The sequence below is a fragment of the Pan troglodytes genome, chromosome 7 (assembly GCF_028858775.2).
Source record: "Pan troglodytes isolate AG18354 chromosome 7, NHGRI_mPanTro3-v2.0_pri, whole genome shotgun sequence".
In the NCBI taxonomy this organism is placed as follows: Eukaryota; Metazoa; Chordata; class Mammalia; order Primates; family Hominidae; genus Pan; species Pan troglodytes.
Window position 1 is genome coordinate 150573116 of NC_072405.2, and position 23057 is coordinate 150596172.

Here is a 23057-nt window from a genome sequence, read left to right on the forward strand (position 1 = left end):
TAGTCTCGAACTCCTGACCTCAACTAATCCCCCTCACCTTGGCCTCCCAGAGTACTAGAATTACAGGCGTGAGCCACCACACCCGGCCTGAAAAGTGATTTTTGCTGAAAGAAGGAGATACCCCTTTCCATCCTCAGCATGTCAAAGCACACGGTGGTGGCCCTTCCTCACTATTTTGTCCTAGAAGTAGTGGGAAGGCACAAGAATTAGCCTCTCTGAAACCCCCTCATCTCAGGCCCTGTCCTCCCTGTTGCGGGACACACTGTGCATGCTGTCATCTGTGGACCCACGGCACCGGGCAGTGGCGTTTATTGACAAGTTCGTCTCTTTCTGCTAAACTGTATGGACCCACGTGGCGGGAAAGACTCCTGATTTATCAATGCATCCCCAGCACATAGCACAGGGCATATAACTGCTACCAAAAATGTTACTGAATGGCTGCCAGGGACTTTAGAAACATTATCTCCCTTGATCCTCAAAACCACCCTCCGTGTCAGCTTCTAATGTCCCCATTCTGCAGATAGCATGACTGCAGACCACAGAGGTGCAATCAGCTGTCCACGGTCACACAGTGGGGAGCTGCAGGGCCAGGGTACAGCTCAAGTCCACCTGACAGCCACAGCCTCTCCAGGCCACCACGCTGCCTCTGGGGCAGCAGTCGACCTTGGCACTAAGCCTGGCAGCACCACAAAGACCTATCACAAATGACAGAAGGCCTTCAACCCAACACAGTCAAGCTGAGGCCAGTGTTGCAGTCATCTTTGCATGGATGTAGCTCAGATGATGGCCACACCAGCCAACACACAAAGACTCGTGAACTATCCCAAGTTAAAGTGGAAAATGGTCTCAAACACTACCCTCAAGAGTTTCTTCATCTCTAAAACCCTATGCCACCTGCTGTGATGATATCTCCCCCAATTATACACCGAGGTTCATTTAGAGAGACTGGAAATTGAGGTTAAAGTTATGTGATCTGTCAAGCTTCTGCACAAGCACTCACTGATCAGTACGCTGCCAAAAAGATATTAGAAGCTATGGGATATAAATTGCATTTTCCTACCAAACAAATAATGTGCATTTTGGCTGAAACTTGCGTTGTATCTCAGAAAAAAATCTTACATCATCCAATGAATTTGTCCTCAGCCCAGATGAGCAGGTACTTCTTACTATGGTGAGAAGCCATATTATAAAGAAAAAAGGCCCTGGGCATCGAGTCCTGCAACCTGGCATGGAGCCCGGGGAATGTCACTGATAAGCTATCTGACCTGGGGCAGGTACTTAAATTTCGTTCAGTCTTAATTTTCTTATCTGCAAATAGGGAATATAATAATGCCGGCAGCATCAGCATCAAATAGTTTTGAGAATCACTGGATAATGTTTGCTTAAGCCCTCTTCAACAAATACAGACTGTAATTTTCATACAAGGAATCTTCGACAATGTCTTTTTATTTGTTTTTTGAGGTAGGGTCTTGCTCTGTCACCCAGGCTGGAGTGCAGTGGTACAATCTTGGCTCACTATAGCCTCGACCTCCCAGGCTCAGGTGATTCTCCCACCTCAGCCTCCCAACTAGCTGGGACCACAGGTGCCCGCCACCAGGCCTGGCTAATTTTTTGTATTTTGTGTAGAGATGGAGTTTTGCCATGTTGGCCAGGCTGGTCTCGAACTCCTGGGCTCAAGCAATCCACCAGCCTCAGCCTCCCAAAGTGCTGGGATTACAGGCGTGGGCCACCACACTCGGCCAACGATTTCTTAAGATTGAAAAGGAAAAGCAGAGAGGCAGGGCCTACAATCCATGCTATCAGTGGCACAGGGCCCTGCGCCCTGGCATCTGGGTTCACGCTCTGCTGTTGCTGTCTTCGAATTCCTAGTGATGTTTGAACAAAGGCCCTCTGTTTGCATTTTGCACTGGGCCCCACAAATCACATGGCCCATCCTGAGAAGAGGAGTCTCACACCTCCAGTCTCCTAAATCACCTCTAGAAGTTTTTCTCAACGAAAGGACTGAAGCTTTCCTCAAAAGTTCTGTAGGGGAGATAGTTCATCACCAACCCCAATGAGAACACAAAAGAGCAGCCAGAGACTCTAGAAGGTCCCAGGGGGAAGAGCCTGAGCACTCGTAGGACAGCAAGTCCGGGGCCAGGGGAGACAGAGGAGCCCTGAGGGTGGCCTGCCCATCCCCACGGAGCTCGGAAGACGCCCTCCAGAGAGGAAAGGTGGAGTTCCCACAGGAGGCCAGGAAACGACGTCCCCAAAACACAGTGAGGACAGGATTTGTACAGCTCTCTCCTGCTTACCGCAACACACGCTGGAGCACATCTGGGGCTGCCATCAGGCCCTGCCTGTTCATCCACCACGTCTACCCAGCACCTACACTTCCTGTCACCTCATGTTCTCCAGATCAGAGAAGCAGTGGCAGGAGAGACAAGGTTGGGGTGTCTTTCAGAATCAACAGACTAAAAATGGCATTTTAAAAACGCATACACACACACACACGCATACACACACTCATACACACACATGCATAGACACAGACACATACACACACACACACGCATACACACAATATACACATGCATACACACACATACAGATGCATACACATATACACACGCATACACACACATACACACATACAGATACACACAAATTCTAGAGTAGATTATATAGTTAGTGCTCACATTTTCAGAAATTTTCCAAAATACAGTATTGACTGCAGTTTTTCAAGGGCATGACCCCATGTCTTTTTATTTTCTTCTCATTCTAACAGTGAACAGCTAGAACAGCTGGAGCCACTCCTTACAAAGCCCACACGGCTCCTCAGATGGAGGCTGTGTCTGAGCCTCCAGAGGGCTTCCCCAGGGTCTGCGGGGCCCCCACCCCACACCCCACTCCCAGTTAGCCCAGTGTTTATTGTTCATTCGAGTTCAACGTGTAAGTAACCAGGTACCCCTGCTGACAGATGTACAGTTTTAGAGAGCGTTTATTCACATTTAGTCTTGATAGTCAACTTCTCACGTTTGTGTCTTGCCTGCATGAACTAAACAGAAAAACCAGCCGAGGGTGAGGACTGTGAGGTCCAGGTAATAGGTCTGTCCCACACCTGCTGTGCACGTGAGAGGAAACCATAGGGTACTAATGGGAACAGGACACGTGGTCTGTGATGTGAAATCAAGCTTGTCACTAACTGAGTAACTTTTAGTTACTTCTAAAAGTCATTTCTCTAAGTTTGTTTCCTCATCTGTAAAAGGGAGATAAAAATGAAATCTCCCAAAAATACTGGAAGAACTAAATAAGGTAACATATGATAGCCTCTTATAAAGCACAATTAGAATAAAAGAAATGATTACCATTTTTAAAAGCGTAAGGTTCTTTGAGTACTCCTACCCTAGTTATGCCCTTTATCTCAGTAAACAACTTTATTTCCTCTGAAGCACTTTATTTTTTAAGGCATTCAGATAATTTACAAATTGTTAATGAAGTTTATTAAGAGACCCTTACAGAAGCTAAGAAATCCTAGAGCTAGTAATATATGAGAAATGTTCATCAAGACAATGTGCTGGCTGGACGCAGAGGTCCCCACCTGTAACCCCAGCTCTCTAGGAGGCCGAGGCAGGGGATTCACTTGACCCCAAGAATTCGAGACCAGCCTGGGCAACATGGCAAAACCCCGTCTCCACAAAAAATACAAAAATCAGTGGGTGTGGTAGTGTGCACCTGTGGTCCCACCTACTTGGGAGGCTGAGGCAGGAGGATCAACTGAGCCCAGGAGGTTGAGGCAGCAGTGAGTCCTAATTACACCACCGCACTTCAGCCTGGGTGACAGAGCTAGACCCTGTCTCAAAGAAAAAAAAAAAGATGATGTGCTACACGTAGTGCTCTTATTGTCCCTTCTGCCTTGAATTCCACCATGCCCTGCCAGGAACATGAAATGTACAGTGAGATCTAGGTTCTCCTGTGAGTTCTTGGACATGACACTTAAACGTCGTGAATCAGTTTCCCCGTCTACAAAATCTATAAAATGGGATTCATAATATGTACCCCATCCATTCATTCATTCTTTTGTCACTGGTCCAGGTGCTGGGGAGACAGCAGCTGCACACAGCCTGACAGAATTCTGGGCTTCAGGTGATATTGCGGGACAAAGCATCAATGGGCCAGTGTGGGTCTGAGCTGGAGAGAAGCTGGGAAGAGAATCCCAGACAGCACCGCTAGAGATGGTGGGAGGAGTGGCCTGCAAGGCACTGGGATCAGAGAACACCCCTCTGAGGGAGGGGGCATTTGAACAGAGACCAAAAGGATGTGACAACAAGAGAGCCAATGATAGAGGGGCAGGGGACGAGTTCCTGGCAAAGGAAAGAGCGAGCCCCAAAGCCCTGGGCCTGGAACAAGCCTGTTTCTTTCCACGACCAGAAAGGAGTCCCTGTGGCTAAACCAGAGTGATGGTGGCAGGAGGTGGCATGAAAAGCCCGACAGAGTGGGAGGGGTGTGGGCAGGGCGGGGTCAGGGAGCGCCTGCAGTCCGTAACTCGGGTTGTGGGTGAGCTTGCGAGTGCAACAGGAAGCCTCTGTCCTGGAAAGAAAAGCATGGTGGAAAAAGGAGCCGGAATGCCTTCTTCCTAAATTGGAGGTACAGGAATTAAGAGCAGAAATAAAGAAACAGAAGGAGAAGAAAGCACTGGATATCAAACACAGAGCGCCGCGGTTGCGCAGGCCTCCCACTCACACTCCTCAGAGGCCCCGGCAGTCGCCAAGCAGCGGCCAGCCTCCAGGCCCTCAAGGTTCTGTCACAGGACATGTGGGCTCGACCGGCAGTGGTCCCCAGTGGCTGGCAGTCACAATCTCCTGCAAGGGGCCTCGGGCATGTCTTTGTGGCAGCAAGGGATGGGGAGCTTGGCACCACAGCCGGGCTTCGGGAAGGACACCAAGGGACAGGGCCGGTGGTGCTTGCTGAGCCCTGGTGCAGGAGGGATGAGAGCTCAGACACAGGAAAGCTCAGGAGAGATTGTCCACTCCCAGTCTCTCCCACAACACAGCTTAACCCAGGACTGACTATCCTGATCACCTGTGTTCACAAAAGAACATAACACAATTACCTCATCTCCCACTCAATCCTGAACACAATCCAACCCTGAATCTTTCTTTGATGATTCAGAAGTCACTTCAGCCCTTGGAAAATCAGTCTACATCTCCAATTATCACTCTTCTGTAGTTCACATAAGTCTCAGTTAACAAAAGTCTTTCTGGTTTCCAGAACTTTCACAAAATTACCTTATATGAAATAAATTTTTTAAAATCAGATCTATGGGCAATTGCCTGCCAAAAGCAGCAAATCAAATAAACTTCCATGACAGACTGCACACACGCACACACACGCGCACATGTGTGCACACATCCACACATGCACACAGGTAAACACACATATGCATGCATGCACGCATGCATACACACATACACGCACATATGCATGCATGCACACATACACACATATGCATGCATGCACACATGCACACACATATACACACATATGCATGTATGCACACATCCACGCACGCACACACACGCACATGCATGAACTGGCTCAAAATGCTGTTCTAAAAATCTAGAAAAGGCATTGGAAATCAGGTGGCAGAGCACGGTGGGAAAGCCAGGATCAACATCCTACCTATTTTCTTGTTCCGCTCTTCTCCACGGTTGTGTGCGATAATTGGTGAATAGATGAAAGGACTTTTGGTTGACACGTTCTGACCCAGCAAGCTTTTCATTTTGTGTGGCCGGAGGCTAGCAGGAAGGTTCAATAGTTTCACATGCCTGTTGTTTCAAACAGAACACAAATACTTCAACTGTCTGGTTAGCGTGGTTTCAGGATAAACACAACCAAACATGATGTATCAGAAAAACAGTAAATCAGTCAGAAGGAAGATAAATGGAGGGAGGAAAAGCACTCCGAGGCAACAGGACACAGCAAGGAAGTGTTGCAACAGTAACTCAAGATTCTCCCAGACAGGGGAAATCACTCCCTGGAACTGGGGGAGCAGCCACTTCCCTCTGGGTACTCCTGAACTGGGCCCAAGGATGGTCTGGAGTCAGAAAGGCCAGCTTGAAATCTCGCTTCACACTTACCAGCTGTGTGCCTTTGGGCACGTGCCTTGCCATCTCTAAGACGTAGGTTCCTTGTGTATAAAGTGCAGGTGGGGCCACCACCTTCCCCGTGGACCCATGGGGAGGATCCAGCTAAAGACTCCTGGCACAGGGCCCACTGCCTGACCCAGGATGGCTCTTCTCTCTCTGCCTCTCCCTTTCCCGAGGGACCTGCCCACAGCAAGTGGCAGCCAGACCCTGACCCATGGGAAGAGATGGCACCCATGAGAAGGTCAACAGCACCCTCTGCTCTACTCGCATGCAGCAGCATCTGTATCTGTCATCGCTTCCCACAGCATCCCAGCTGTGGATGTCTGCCAGTCTACACTCATGCTCGAATTTATCCAGCTAGCATTAAGATAAATTTACCAATCCATGGAGCCTGAGTATGAGCAGGCACTGTGCTAACCACTGCATATGCATTCTCTCACTTAAACATCACAAACACCTCCTTAGTTTGGGTACTATTACTATTGTCTCCATGTCATCAATAAGGAAACTCACGCAAGAGGGACTAAGTATACTGTCCCAAATCCGATGGCTGGAAAGCAATAACAACAGGTGACACTATGCTCTTAAACCACAGTACTAGAAGGTGCTGTCACCCTTGTGACCAGTTTGGCAAGATGGTGGTTAAGATCTGGAACACTCCTGGACGTCAGACAGAAAGGACAAGGAGTAGAGGTGGGAAAACAGGAAGACTGATAGTGACACTGATCGTGATAAATCTCTGTGCTCCCCACCCCCCGCCTCCCGGCCTCCGCAGGAAGGTGAGGCCACCTGAGGAGCTCTGGCCAGTAGGTTGTGAGTGGGAGCCACCGAGGCCTCTGTGAGACACACACTTTAGAGTGACGGGCCAGCCCCCAGCTCTCTCCTTCGGCTGCACGGCCATGGTGATCCTGGAGGCTGGACATTGAGAAGGTGGAGCACCAGACAAACGCAGCCTGGAGCACTCAGCAACCTCCCAGAGCTCAGCTGCCCTGGAGAGCCGCCCAACCCACACCAAACTTGTGTGAGGGAGGTAGAAACTGTTGTTACAGTAAATCACGAAGATTTCAGGGTTAATTTTTCTGCCACAGTGCACCCTAACCTATACTGCATAATAACAACTGCCTTACAGAATCCACAAAATCACCACCTCTCTCAGTGAGGAGGGACCTCAGATGCCTCATTCCAGCCTGCCCTGTGCAAAGCACGCCTACAGCACTCAGCAGACAATCCCCGCCACAGACCCACATCCCAGCCCCGGGGAGCCTGCCACGTGCGTGGTTCTCACCCACCACCCTCAGTGACTCACAGCAGGAGATGGTGCTAACCCCACGCCCTCCAGACCAAGGGCACACCCAGCATGTGCTCCCCAGCTCCCTTCGCTCTGTGTGTGCCCTTCATTATGCCTTTACCATAGCGGATCACAACCATTTCATTTTGTATCTGTTTCCACTCAGCTGTGAGCCTGCTGAGGACAGGGGCACCAGGGCCTTATCTCTCTGTAGCTGCAGAACTAATAAAAATTGTACTTGGCCTATGAAGCTGCCAACAGTAAAGCAGAAGTCCAGGGATAAAGTGTCCAAGACAAGGATGATTTTGACAGATTCCATCTGGAAACTGCTGACACCGTAAAAACCTGACTTCCCTCAGGAACAGCAGCCGTCGGGGCCGTGCAGAGCACCGCAGAGCGCTGATCAGGAAAGCGACGCCAGACGAACCGGTCGAGAGGAATGACAGTCAACAACCACTCACCTTTTGTTTCTTGGTATTTAATTCATCAATCTTATTCACAGGGAAACATATCCAAGAAGAGATGGGTGGGGACTACGACTGGCCTCAAGTGCCTCGTGTGTATGACAGCGTGGAAGCTGCTTGCTCCGAGTCCGGAGCAACTGAGAGAGCTGGAAAGGGCGACCACGCCAGCTGTAGTAGCAAGGTGGGGCCAGCCGCTCCCATCCTGAATGCCACTATACATTTCTTATCAGCTCCAAACAGCTCTGGTTTAAGAAATTCTTAAGGAAGGTTATGGCTTGGCCGCTAGACCATGTATGGGAGAAAATCCTGGACAGTGGCATGAACACAGTCATGGAGGCTGCATCCTGATTGGTGTCTGGGAGTCCGAAGCACGACCCTGAATTTGGGCCTCTAAACACCTCTCTGAATAAATGCCTAGAATCCTTCCTCAAACGGTAGAATTAACTTAAAAGTTTAAGTTTTAAACGTATCAAAGCAACTCGAAGCTCACTCTCACTAGAGGATTTGGGTCTTTGTTCATGTAAACGCCTTCATTAACTCTTAAGCTCTTCTCCAGGTTGAAGGAGCTCAATGTTAGCTCTTAAAAAAAAATATTCAATGAATCTCACTCCCCATCACTGCTCCCAAATTAAAGACTCACTGGTTAACTGGAAATGGCACTGAAACTCTATTCCACTTCCTTAATAATAATCCAGGACTTACAGTGTGTTAATAATCTACACGCTTACTAGGGGCCTGGTAGTCTACTGTTGGCTACTGTGTACACACTGTATCATTTTTGCAGAGAATTCCATAAATAAGGAAAAAAGATCACTTATAGTTCTATCAGAACCATCCTCTGCTTTAACTCTGGTCAACAGCAACAGGATGTGGGCTTGGCTGCCTCCTGGCAGATGAGATCACGCTTGGCCACTACCATCTCTTCGCAATTAGCCTTGGGCCAAAAGCACGTCTTAGGCACTCAACAAATATTTTATTAATTGAATTTTGGAATACAATTAAAATAGGGATGTATTTTGGCTCCTTTTTCATTACTTGCATTGTAATTACTTGAAACCACCTTTGGGTGAGCCTAGTTCATGCTCCCATGCTACAGAGAACAAGTAAGTATTTTCCTGTATATTGCTAAAATAGTTTTATTGTCAAATACTAAGAAAGGCCTCAAGGGAAAAGAAAATGGCTCTGATCATCTATTCTAAAACCAAAGTCATAATTATGAGCCAAACCCAGCAGTAAATTCGTTTATGTTTAACGATTCTATACAGCAGGTCTGATAATTTACTCACCAATGTAGACATTTTTCAACCAGCTTACCCTGTAACACTAACAGGAGCTTTAGTCTTCAAGTGTACATATTACTGAGCTCTTCTTATGTCATAGGGGCTGACCTGCAATGCCTGACTTAATTTTTTTTTTTTTTTTTTTTGAGACAGAGTCTCGCTCTTGTCGCCCAGGCTGGAATGCAGTGGCATGATCTTGGCTCACTGCAACCTCCACCTTCTGGGTTCCAGTGATTCTCTTGCCTCAGCCTCCCAAGTAGCTGGGACTACAGGCACCTGCCACCACGCCCGGCTAATTTTTGTATTTTTAGTAGAGACAGAGTTTCGCCAGGCCGGTCTCGAACTCCTGACCTCCAGTGATCTGCCCACCTCTGCCTCCCAAAGTGCCAGTATTACAGGTGTGAACCACCGTGCCCAGCCCCAATTTTTTTTTTAATTAAACTGGTAAAATCCATGTTTCCGGGCATAGGACGTTGAAGTGTTTGGTTGATATATGAAGACAGTCCCGGATTTGTTTCCTAAGGAAGCACCTTGGCCTAATCCATAGCTACTGCCCAGGCCTTCCTTCAGGTGGAGATGAGGAGCAAGGATTTAGGAAGAGGGGGACAACCCTACATGTGATGTGGACATTTAACTACTGCACACAGATTCACTGCAGGCCTGCCACGGACCGGGTGCTGAGAGCATTAACAACACGAGCCCGCTCCCCTCAGTCAGCATCGGCAGACACCTACCAGCTCTTCTTGATGCCTGAGAACATAACTCTGGATTCTCTGTTGCCCAACTCCTGCCAAAAGCTCAATGGCATTCATGAAAGAGTGTGTGATGCACAGCAGCCCACCCGTTATCCTAGATGCTGGCAGCAGGGGGCTAACGCAAGTCAGTCAACAGCAGGCCACACCACCCTGTCCTCTGGGAGAGCCACCTTCATCCCCTGGTGCTCTGGTCCCATGCCCTCAGTGTGCGTTACCGAATGCTAACAGCAAAACAACATTAGACACCTGCCTAGATCTTCATAGGGATGTTGCTGAGCGTGCTACTGAAAACATCAGAATGTTCTCTTCGAGAGAATCCACTAAAGAGGTTTCCCAGCTCACTGCTGGGAAGAGATGCATTTCCCCAGTGTGACTGATACATGCCTGTTCTTGGGGGGGGGGGCTCTTGTAGTCAATCACGCTTCCTTCTTGTCAGTTACCTCAGAATCACGCTCTCTCCCATCTCCAGCCATTACGTAGGACATTATGAATTCCAGGTACTAACAGAACTTGTCGCTTTAGTTTTCTATCCCACTGTTATTTTCCCCTCACTCTGGTTACCTTAACTTGTTCTTTTTTTTGAGAGAGAGAGAGGGAGTATCGCACTGTCACCCAGGTTGGAGTGCAGTGGTGCGATCTCCGCTCACTGCAACCTCCACCTCCTGGGTTCAAACAATTCTGGTGCCTCGGCTGCCCAAGTAGCTGGGACTCCAGGCATGCGCTACCACATCCGACTAATTTTTTGTATTTTTGGAAGAGATGGGGTTCCGCTCTGTTGGCCAGGCTGGTCTCGAACTCCTGAGCTCAGGCAATCCCCCTGCCTCGGCCTCCCAAAGTGTTCACATTACAGGCGTGAGCCACCGTGCCAGACCCAGGAATTTTTAAAAATAACTAAATAGCTACATATATGCATTTCTTAAGGGAGTGATGGAACTAATTCATTTGATTTAATTTAACATGTACAAACAAAAGTAAAAACTGACAGGGAATGGTAAGGTGACATCTAATTAGAGGCAAAATTCCCTGAAACCTCTATAAGAACTCATGTCTGCAAAGAGCTTTTCTGCTTATAAAACAATTTCCCAAACATTTCATTTGATCCATGCATGGGAGGTATGTCTCATCAACCTCAGTTCAAGAAGAGGAAGTTAAATCATTTGTTCAAAGTCACACGGCTAACTGCAGAATGCAGGATAGGAATACCAGACTACTGAACAAAAGCCAGTGGCTTTTCCAATTTTACATGAAGGGGGTTTATTGGTGCTTGGCATAAATATGTCAATGCATTTTAGTTACTATCCTTCCTTTCTGAAACCTACAGAGATGCGTACACATCAGTATCCCTCATACATCATCATGACAGTCTTAGAGAAGGAAGTGGCACACAGTCTTTTCTAGAAGTATAGCCCATGGCATATCTTGGGGGAAAAAAGATCTTGCTTTGACAAGAAAAAGAAAAGTGCTGGAGGCTAAAGAATTATGGAGGCCAGGCGTGGTGGCTCATACCTGTAATCCCAGCACTTTGGGAGGCCAAGGCGGGTGGATCATGAGGTCAGGGGTTTGAGACCAGCCTGGCGAACACAGTGAAACCCTGTCTCTACTAAAAATACAAAAATTAGCCAGGCATGCTGGCACGCACCTGTAGTCCCAGCTACTCGGGAGGCTGAGGCAGTAGAATTGCTTGAACCTGGGAGGCGGAGGTTGCAGTGAGCCTAGACTGCGCCACTGCACTCCAGCCTCAGCATCACAGCAAGACTCTGTCTCAAAAAAAAAAAAAAAAAAGAAGAAGAATTATGGAGCAAGGACATCACATCTGTCCTAATTCTCCCTACTTTCAAATGGCAAAAACTTAGGAGAAAGGCATGAAAAGCGAATCTGGACAGCACATTAAAGCGTGCACATTTTTATCTATGGGTGAAAATTAGTCTCATATAAAACATGAGCCTATTTATTAGTAAGAAGAGAAGCATATAACCAGCCCTCTGCATCAGAAAGTGCCACAAGTCCAAGGAAGAGAACATGCAGTTCATAAAGCGTGCACTTGCTTCAAGGTTGCACTTTTCCAAGGTATGCTTTCTGACTTGGGAAGGGCAGATATTCATCAATGCATTATCTTGACTCATAAGCATTACAGGTCACAAACCGAAACCAGGACTTTTGATCTGGAGCAGGGTGGTGGGATGAGCGGGCCTTGGGTGTCATTTGCTATCGTGTCCTTGTCTGTTGCCTCCCAACACCCACTTGCCTCTTCTCCTGTGCCCAGCTATTCGTAGGTTTTGCTTTAGGGGAACTACACACAGTCTCCTTGCAGCCATGTGGTTTGCAGGGACTCGGTCCGATCTGAGTACATAACTCCATGAGGGGCAGTGAAAAGCAAAAGGACATTGTCCCCCTGAAAGAAAGCAGTGTTCCTTTACAGGTGTTACTAAAAGTCACCTGCTCTCTTTTCCTGGACACAGTAGCGAGAGGATGTGAGGCCCGGAGGTGATGAGCCACTCTGATAGCACCTGGGGCCTGCAACTAAAGCCAACACTGCAGCGGACAGAGCTCAGAGGGAAAGAAGCCAAGTTCTGATGAGGTTGTTTGAGCCCTGACTCCAGCCCTACCTGAATTCCTCCCTGAACTTTCCAGGTATATGTGCCATAAATTATTTTTGCCTAAGTTAGTCTGGTTTCTATCAGCTGCTATTACAAAATATTCTAAGGGATCCAACTATTTACTCATTCAACACACAAGGTCACCTGGGGGCTACAAAGACAAAGAAGAGAGAAGGACCCAAAATGTCAACAAAGATGTCCAGTCAAGTTCCATAAGCGCTACAGAAGAAAGATATGGCATACACTGTTGGCTGGCTGACCAAGCACGAATTTCTGACCCCATTCTCCATTCCCCACCTATATCACAGATTCTAGGAAAGCTAAATATTTATTTTCTTAGCCTGTCTTGCAATTAGAGATGGCCATGAGACACACTTCCTGTTAATGAGACTGGGGCAGAAGCCTACTCGAATCTGTCAAGAACATTTTTGCTTCCCTATTAAGCAAAAGATAGACATCTCTAGACCTGCCCTGTCTCCCTTCTTTCTGCCTTGGATGTAGATGTGTTATCTGGAGCTGCAGCAGCCATCTGGTAATCATGAGGTAAAGACAGAGTTACAGAGAGGCCACCTGTTTCCGGCTTCTTAATAAACTAGAAAAATAACTTCCTATTGACTATCTACTATTAGGTCTTCTGTTCTTTACAGCTGAAATAATTCCTAACTTACAAAGAAAGTATAGTCATTTCTACCTGGGTGGCTCTGGAAAAGGCTTTATAGAGGACATAATCCTTGAACTAAAATCGTGAACGATGACTAAGTGTCATCAGGCAGAGCAGGGAAGCACAGGCATTCCAAGCCAGAGATAAAGCCTAAACGAAGGAACAAAACCAGGCACACATTTGGCCCACTCTAAGTATTCCCACAAGGGAAAGCAGGAGCGTAGGACCAAGGAAATAGGGCGCTCACAGTCAAAGCTGGAGACAGGGCAGGCCACAGAGGCCCTGCAAGCCATGCAAAGCAAGTACATTAGAGTCTGTTCTCTAAGCGGTGGGGAGCAGTGTAGGCTACGAGATACTCCGGCTCTCCAAATGTTCCAAAGACTTTCCCTTTCATTTGACCAGTCGTACTGAGGTTCCGTGGGTTTACCACACTGAATCTCAGGCAGTTCTTCTTCCCAATTTTCAATGAGACCAGGTACGATCCACGTGAGGAAGGAGTCACCAGGACACTTAGGGGTTACTTCTCTAGCTAAAGTCTTCAGAAAACCATCACGAATATGTTTATGCAGATGGTGGGTCATACATAAAATTAGATTTTTGAAAACAGCCCATGGCCGGGCATAGTGGCTCACGCCTGTAATCCCAACACTTAGGGAGGCTGAGGCGGGCGGATCACGAGGTCAGGAGTTCGAGACCAGCCTGGCCAATATGGTGAAACCCCGTCTCTACTAAAAATACAAATATTAGCCGGTCATGGTGCCATGCGCCTGTAGTCCCAGCTACTCAGGAGGCTGAGGCAGAAGAATCACTTGAACCCGGGAGGTGGAGGTTGCAGTAAGCCAACATCATGCCACTACACTCCAGCCTGGGCAACAGAGTGAGATTACAACTCAAAAAAAAAAAAAGAAAGAAAAAGAAACAGTCCATGACCACACGGGGCAAGAACAATGGCACCAGGATGCTAGGCAAGACTCAGCTAACTGTTCGCAGGGAGCTCTGCCACAGGAGCCTCAGGACCCTAACAGAGAAAGAGACACACTGCCCGGGAAAGGGACGCGCACAGAAGGTTCGGAAAACAGCGCCTGCCCAAACGGTAGACTGTTACACTTTCACCCAATCTGCCTTTTCTAATGTTTCAACAGCCGAGGGACTCAAATGTGAATGTTACAGTACTTTTCAATGTGCTGTTTGAAAACACAGGTGAAAAAATGTCTCCAAGAAGAAAACTAAGATGTACTGAGTGCTTCCTAGGCGCTAGGCATGCTGCTCTGCGCTTTCGTGTGCCTCCGCTCAGCTGAAACAAAACAAACCACCCTGCGTGGGGCAATTTTTAAGCCCGGCTTAAAGATGAAGAAAACGAAGTGTAAAGAGACTGCTTCTCTACCACGGCCACACACAAGTGAGAGTGAACCCAGGGCCTCTCGCTTAACTCCAGGGCTGCCTGGCAGGCTGTGAGGAGAACAAGCATGCTTCTTCCTTGGTTCCAATGACCTGCAAGGACCAATCATCCCCAGCTTCAGGGACAAGAAGCCTCAGCTCCTGGATATCTACACACAGCACCAAACACCCAGAATGTTCTATAAGCTTCATAACATTCTACTAGGCAAGGTTTTCTAAATTTAAAAATGATTCAAGTCATGATGTAAATATAAAATTATTAAGAAAGGCTTTTCTAGACCTTAATCTTTAAAAAATGAATCATGCCCTTAATCCCAAGTCAAATGTGTTCAGCTCTAAGTCTTAGTCATAGAAAAGCCTCAAAGGCCCCTTTGCTCCACAGCCTGCCTGAGTGCTGAGCAAGCACTGGGCACTGCAGAGCAGCCACACCCTTCCTGGGCCCTCCAAACAGCGGTGTTGCAAGTCCCTCTGGACATTCTGAGGAGCAGCCACAGCACCTTCTCAGGCCACAGCCACGCCTTTTGGATGCTGCCTCTTGCAGCTCTGCCCGATGAACAATCTCAGCAGTGCTCTTCAGAACACCTTAAAATTCCAGTGTGGCCTGCCAGGGGCTGCAATGCACAGCAACCCTTTCTGCCCCTACTTCTCGGGAGCACACAACTCTTTGGCAAAAAGAAACCATTTCATTTGGCAGTACTATACTTGCCTTCAAAGAATGCAGGGAGAAAGAAAACTAACATTTCTTAAGCATCATACACATGCTTTTACATGTTACTTCATTGAATTCTCATAATAGCTTAATGCTATCAGTTTTCTTCTTAATTTTGGGGGCATAGTGGGGATATAAGCAAACTGATACCCAGGAGGTTGAGTGACTCATTCATGGAATGCAGCAGGCCTGTGAGTCAAAGCGAGTGCATGGCAAGACCGAGTGAAGCTGGGGAACAATAGCCAAGCCAAGAGCGTTTTAAAGATACTTAGCATCTTCATCACACTGAATCCTAAGGCGACAGCACTTCCACTCGACAGCAAAATGTCAAATTCAACTGTTTCTTTCCGGTCTTCAAACAAATATTTCAGAAATTCAGAAATCACCTCACAAGATTAGTTCATAAACCTTTTGCAGGTCCTAAGCCTTGAGTGGTGAAGAAAAAACAAAAACCTTTTGCAAGGACCCACTTTGCATGTGCCAAAAGGTCTCCACTCTAAAATCTCACACTCTTAGGAGTGACAGTCACACAGAAAGGACGGCACATGGCAGCAAATCCTGGGAGAGCGGTGAGCAATGGGTGCCATGGAAACTCAGGGAGCTCGCCTCTCAGGAAAGGTGTCCTGGAAATGGGGCTGAGGATGAGCATGAAGGAACAAGGGAGCACAGACAGAATGAAGCCGGGAGAGGAGAGAGCCTGCCAGGCAGAGGCGGTGCAGAGCAAAGGTGGGAGCTGGCAAGCGCTTGTGTGGGTGAGGAGCTGCCCTGTTCCCGTGTGGCTGGGGTGCATGGCCTGCGGAAAGGGAAATGACTGAAAACTTCCAAGGAGAAGACGATGCGATCAGACTGGTTTCCACCACGGTGTAGTGGTCGCAAGGCAGGCTTTGGAACGAAGCAAGGCTGGGTGCAGACGTGACTCCGCCATTTAGTGGGCACAGAACTGCAGCAGTTACGGAATGTCGCTGGCCCTGACTCTCTCATCTCTAAAATACTTACTTCCATGTCATAGGGCTGCTTTCAAGTTTAATGAGATAATGAACCTGATACACAGCCAACAAAAATGGGAGCTCTTCTAAAGATCTCTATTCACAATCAGACTAGAGGACGGTGTCCCAGAGGGCAGCCGCCTTTCCGGCTCTGCAGCGCCCGTCTCACCTGACGATGGGAAGCTTGGTGAAGGGCACCGGTGGCAGGGTGAGGCCGCCAGGGAGGGCGATGGGCTCCATGGTCCCAGGACACTTGGACGTATAGTTCTCTAGGCTTTGGGCCACATCTTTCTTTTCTGAAGAGAAGATGAAAACAAAATAAAGATGTATTAGGCAAAAGTCAAAGTGGCTGGCTTTCATTTTACTTGGGGCATTTCATGACAGTCCAATGAGTCCAATCTTCTGACAGAAATGAAGGGGCAGTGAGCAAAAGAGACCAGAACAAAGCAGAAGCCATATTCCACTTATGTGAAAATCACCGGCACTGCTCCTCTTAAAGGCCTGTGGATAAAAGGGAAACTAAGTTAGTATCCTCCAGGAGACTTCCATTTTCCAAGAAAATAAACCCTTATCAAATTTCAAGAAAGTCTGTAGGCAGGACTAGAGAATCAGTATATTTTATAACTTAACCATACTTTTTCGGCAATTACTAGGTAATTACCAAGCAAAATGCCAGGACCTGTCTGTCCCTCAGGAGTTTGTAATTTATCTGTGTGACAGACACTTAGGCAAATAATTACAAATCAACATTTTTGATGCAAATATAGAGCTTTGTGAGAAAAGACTTGTTCACCATCCCGCCCCCATCCCTTTCACAAGGAGGGAGGAAAAGAGGACACAGGTGATAATCATGTCCGCTTCCTGTCCACGGCACACTCTAGACAGGCCACGGACACAGACCCCTTCTCACCCACAGCACGACAGAGCTCAGGAGCACCTGCTGCGCTCTAGGACTCAGGCTGGCTCAGGAAGGCAGGCACTCCTGTCCCCACTTTGCAGATGAAAAACCTGAGACCAAGGGAAATTAAGCAGCTTGTCAAAGACCTTACTTGGCCTAAGGCCTGTGGTTTTCTCCCTAGAGTGTTTTAAAGAATTAAGGAAAGGATGAGATTATGGGAGGGGTGTGAATAAGGAAGTCCCTCCTTGCAGCATCTAGCTTCTCTGTGAAATACCAAAGTGACTGCTGATGGGGAAGACAGAGGACTTGAAGAGAAGAGCAGCAGAGGGACACGATCGCCAGGGATGACACCTAGAACAGCGAAGTTAGATCCGACTCCAGGAGATGCCTTGGTCTTTCCCTATCTACTGTGCTACCACCTTAGGGGAAGTCCTTCAACCTTTCTGCATCTTGTTTGCCTGCAGTAAGAGGAGTGCCTATATCAGGAATTACTAAGGATAAATGCGATAATACATTAAAAAAACAGTGACTGGCAGATATGGTGCACTGAATAAACTGAAATGATAATAACCATTATCATCATTATCATATAGCTGCACTGGAGTGGACAAAGAGCAGGTAAGTAGCTGCATAGTGAAGCCAAGTGCTCCACTGAGGCTGGTGACCATAAATAATAAATATCAAGGCAAGGGCTTCATAGAGCTCAGGCACATGTATTAATTGTTAAACTGCTACCATAGGAATTTTCTGTGCCTACGCATTCTTCTTCTTCTTCTTCTTCTTTTTTTTTTTTTTTTGAAACAGGATCTCACTCTGTCTCCCAGGCTGGAGTGCAGAGGTACAATCTCAGCTCACTGCAACCTCCGCCTCCCAGGTTCAAGCAATCCTCCCATCTCAGCCTTCTAAGTAGCTGAGACTACAGGCATGTGTCACCATGCTTGGCTGATTTTTTAATTTTGGGTAGAGATGAGGTCTCACTACATTGCCCAGGCTAGTCTCCAACTCCTGGGCTCAAGTGATCCCCCCGCCTTGGCCTTCCAAAGTACTGGGATTACAGGCATGAGCCATCACATCCAGCCTCCTTCATTCTTAGGAAGCCAGAGAGCAGAGCAGAAAAGTGACCAGAATTACTTTTGAACGCAACACAACAATGTTAATCTGAAACATGAAAAAAGCCTTTAAATAACCAAATCATTCTCAATCTATAAAAATCTCCCAAAGGGCTCCAGCTGATATCATGTATATTATCTAATTTGCCTAATGTTAGGCAGAGCACTTATGGTTGAGGTATCCTATTCAGTTGAATTCTACCACCCCATACACACTCTCGGTAAATGCTGCTGAAATGAAGAAGGAAAGGGATCTATTTGTGGTGCCTCATGCCACTTGCACCGTTATCCAAGAAAGGAAAGGCACCACAGTGTATCACTCGGCTAAGCTCCGAATGGCATTTCTAGACAGAAAATAACGTACACACTGAGTAGCACAGGGGAGGCTGCTTCACCGCAGTGTGGTCTGGCTGTGCCATTTCATTAGAGAAGCCCCGTGTTTGTGCTTTAGGTCTGGTCACTATGCTGTGGAGGAATGTCCTATGTAGGGATACAGCCCGGCTGGGAGCACTCTCAGAGCTTTGTGGAAGGCCAGGTTGGGGGTACCTCAATATTCACTTATTCCCCTTGAGCGTAGCAGGGCACACCTCTCCGCTGTGCCTGCTGACTCCCTGAAGGGAGTCAAATGCTAATCTTCTGCTGGGGTGGAAAAGGGACCGTCGCCAGCTGCAGGGGCAGAGGCGATCTGCGGATATGTAATCAATTGTAAATGATTTTCAGCAGCGCCTACTGCCATGTGGTGCTCCTGCTGGGGACAGGGAATGGGGGTTGCTTCTTGGCTTTCCCCTACTGCCATACGACCCCATCGCCATTTCAGTGGGGTTTCTAGAGTCACACGCTTACGCCCAATTGTCAGCATGGCCCATCCAGTGCAAAGGCCCCATCCACCTTCTCCTAAAGGATTCAAGTGTCGGCTATAAATTGTTGCCAGATCTATTATTTCATCAGGAATTACAAACTGGTGATTTTCTAATTCTCTAATTCCTCTGCACTTAGAAGCTAGAATTTGTTTATAAGGAAGGATTTTTTCCTCATCAATCATTTGGTTATCCTGGAACGCAGACAACACAGACATTAATAAACGGTTGAGTCTTTCCCTTTATTTACTCAGTGGAAAACTATTGCCCTGTGAAACTCCAGTAATGACCAATGCGTTTTGTTTATTGTTTAGTATCATTATATACTGATGGATTTTTATCTCTTTGATGTTTCCATTGATTGTTATCACATCCTTTTTTATTTCTAATGGATACATAATAATTGTACATATTTCTGGGGTACAGTATGATGTTTTAATGCATTTATTGTATAACAATCAAATCAGGGTAATCAGCATATCCACTGCATCAAACATTTATCGGTTCTTTGTGATAAGAGCATTCAAATTCCTCTCTTCTAGATCTTTTGAAATATACCTTTTTGTGAACTATAGTCACCCAACCGTGCATTAGAATACCAGAACTTACTTCTCCTAACTAGAGCATTGTATCCACTGTCCATCCTCTCCCCATCTCCCTTCTCCCAACCATCCCCAGCCTCTTCTAACCTCTATTCTGCTAATTCCATGAGACAAACGTTTAAAAATTTCACACCTGAGGAAGACCATGAGGGATTTGTCTTTCTGTGCCTGGCTTTTTTCACTTAACATATGCCCTCCAGGTCCATCTGTGTTGTTGCAAATGACAGGATTTAATTCTTTTTTATGGCTGAATGGTATCCCACTGTGTATCTATATCACATTTTCTTTATCCATTCATCTGCTGAATGGCACTTAGGTTGATTCCGTATCTTGGCTATTTGAACAGTGCTGCAATAAATGCAGGCATGTAGTCACCCCTTCGACACTGACTTCATTTCCTTTGGATATATGCTCAGTAGCGCAATGGAAGATCATACAGTGGTTCTATTTTTAAGTTTTTTGAGGAACCTCCATACTGTTTAACATAATGGCCATACTAATTTACATTCCCACCAATAGTGTGTAAAGGACCCCTTTTCTTCACCTCCTCACCAACATTTCATCTTTTGACTTTTTGATAATAGGTATTCCAACTGGAGAAAGGTGATCTCTCATAGCGGTTTTGATTTGCATTTCCCTGATGATTAGTGATGTTGAGCATTTTTTCATACATCTTTTGGCCATTTGTATGTCTGTTTTTTGTTTTTTTTTTTTTTTTTTGGTGGGCACGTGAGATTATAAGGGCTGATTTTGAGAGATAAAATAAGTTCAGTTTCTCTATAAATTAATCATTATTGTCAAAGACACACTGATGCAAGACCAGCATATGAGCCCTTGTGTCAGATTAACAAGGTTTTCTTGGAGCATTAACCAACTCCTTAGTAAAGATTATAAAGATTATAAAAAGCTTATGAAAGTTATATCTTCTGTTCAAGATTAAAATTTTATAGTTTATAAAATTTTGAAAAACAAATTTAATTGGTTTCATGCTATTTTATTAGGTAATATTGTTTGGAAAATTAAGGCTTCTTTCTCAAAGAACGAAGGTTTTCACCTTTTTAAAAAAATCCTTGAGTTATTACTTTGGTCAAATGAATGACTTATTTTACAATGATCTGTGATATAAGTGTTTTAAACCTTTGACCTTTCCAAAATCAAATTATAAATTATATCTTTTTCTGAACCAATTAATCCTTTAAGATACTAGGTTCCCTAAAGTCCAAAAGTGACATAATTTGTCTTATTTGGTATAAAAATTACACAGGAAACACTGTCAAATATGAAATGGTGTTTAGTTTTCTTTAGGCTATATTTACACAAATATGTTATTGGTATGTGTTCCAAAATCATGGGAAACTCCTATAATTCTGATATGACTTAGTGTACATTATCAGTAATAATTATAATTGTTATGTTAAATTATTGTGTGCCACAGAGGTAACAAATTTCCTTATGGATTGTATCTTTGACTATGGCTGCCCTAAAACCTTTTGTCATCCACAGACAATTGTTGTCTGTTTTGGTCTTTAGAAGGTGGTTTTATAATCAGCTATAAAACTCTACCAGGAGCTGTTGAATACAAGTTTCTGATAACTTTGGAGATTGTGACATCAGAATAGAAGAAAAACTTTCAGGACTCATGGAGAACTGAAATGTTCAGGAATATCAAGCAGAATGGGAATTAACTACAGACCGAACTAATACAAGACTGAAGTAATCTTTTTGATTTTTTGCTTAAAACGTTGCTGGTCCTTTGTTTTGTTTTTTCAGAGTCAAGGAAATTTTCTTTTGAGCTATTAACAGCTTTTAATGATTGAGTGTACTCCTATGAACAAAATTTAGAACATATTTGTTTCATTCTACCTGACTCTTCCAGAATTTGGAAACTATTTGTTGAGTATCCTTAATACCTAATTTGTTGAGAGTTTTTATCATGAAGGGATGCTGAATTTTGTCAAATGCTTTTTCTGCATCTATAGAAATGATAATATGGTTTTGGTTCTTCATTCCGTTAATGTGATATGTCACATCTATGTTCAACCATGTTCGCATCCCTGGGATGAATTCCACTTGATCATGGTGGAAGATCTTTCAAATGTGCTGTTGAATTTTGTTTGCTAGTATTTTGTGGAAGATTTTTGCATCTAATCTTCATCAGGGATATCTGTCTTTTGAGATTAGTTTTCTTTTGTCGATGGTGTGTCTTTCTCTGGTTTTAGTATACCAAAGTAATGCTGGCTTCACAGAATGAGTTTGGAAGTAGTTTGAGAAAAATTGGTACTAGTTCTTTGTTAAATGTTTCAGCAGTGAAGCCCTCAGGTCCCGGGCTTTTCTTTGATGGGAGACTTCTTATTACTGATTCAATTTTCTTATTCGTTTTTGGTCATTCAGATTTTCTATTTCTTCATGATTCATTCTTGGCAGATTGTATGTGTCCATGCAGTTATCCATGTCTTCTAGGTCACTGAGTTTGTTGGCATATAATTGTTCATAATAGTCTCTTGTGATCTTTTATGTTTCTGTGTTATCAGTTGTAAATTTCTCCTTTTTGATCTCTGATTTTATTGATTTGACATTTATTCTTTTTTTCATAATCTAGCTAAAGGTTTGTTAAGCTTTTCAAAACACCAGCTCTTCATTTCATTAATCTTTTGTATGGTTTTTCTAATCTCTATTTCATTTATTTCCACTCTGATCTTTATTATTTCCTTCTTTCTACTAACCTTGGTTGAGTCTGTTCTTGTTTTTCTAATTCCTTAAGATGCAGTGTTAGATTGTTTATTTGAAAGCTTTCTTCTTTTTTGATGTAGGCACCATCTTTGGCCAGTGGGAGTCCCTTCTGGTTGGTTCCTGTGTCCTTTGGATAAGGTCCCATTATTCTTTGATCCCTTTGTTTCTGGTTCATATCCAGCCCCAGGCCTAGAATTAAATCACTTCTCCAAGGAGCGCTCATTCCCTTTAGTGGAAAGAAGTGTTTAGAGACTAAAACCCAGAGGCTAGAAGTGCTCTTTGCTACTGGATTCCCATTGTCTCTGAAGGGCTTTACAAAGGACAGGACAACTTACAAAGTTTTCACAGTGGTAAGATTATAAGTGATTTCTGCTTTAATTTTTTTTTTAAGTTTAACAACGAAAAACAAAAGATTTGGACTATAAGCTCCTTAAAAGGAAGAAAGTCATGTCCCTACCCACAATTACATTTACTGAGCACTTACGATGTGCCGAATATTGTACTATGTTCTTTAGACTATAAAATCTTTAAGGCAAGGGATTCTGGTATATATTAATAACAAACTTCATTATTTTTTATCCAAAATAGGCATATA

General features: G+C 45.3%; 1 protein-coding gene across 12 annotated transcripts in view; it reads right to left on the reverse strand.

The window, feature by feature from the left end:
• The window catches only part of TRAPPC9 (trafficking protein particle complex subunit 9), a 733986-nt gene that overhangs the window by 568572 nt on the left and 142357 nt on the right, over window positions 1-23057 (reverse strand). For all 12 annotated transcript variants that reach the window (XM_001142596.8, XM_063816568.1, XM_063816569.1 and 9 more), the window contains 2 exons: window positions 16436-16562; window positions 5662-5807 (listed from right to left, as the gene is read on the reverse strand). In XM_001142596.8, coding sequence (XP_001142596.4) covers window positions 5662-5807; window positions 16436-16562 — 273 coding nt within the window. The remainder of the gene's footprint in view (window positions 1-5661; window positions 5808-16435; window positions 16563-23057) is intronic.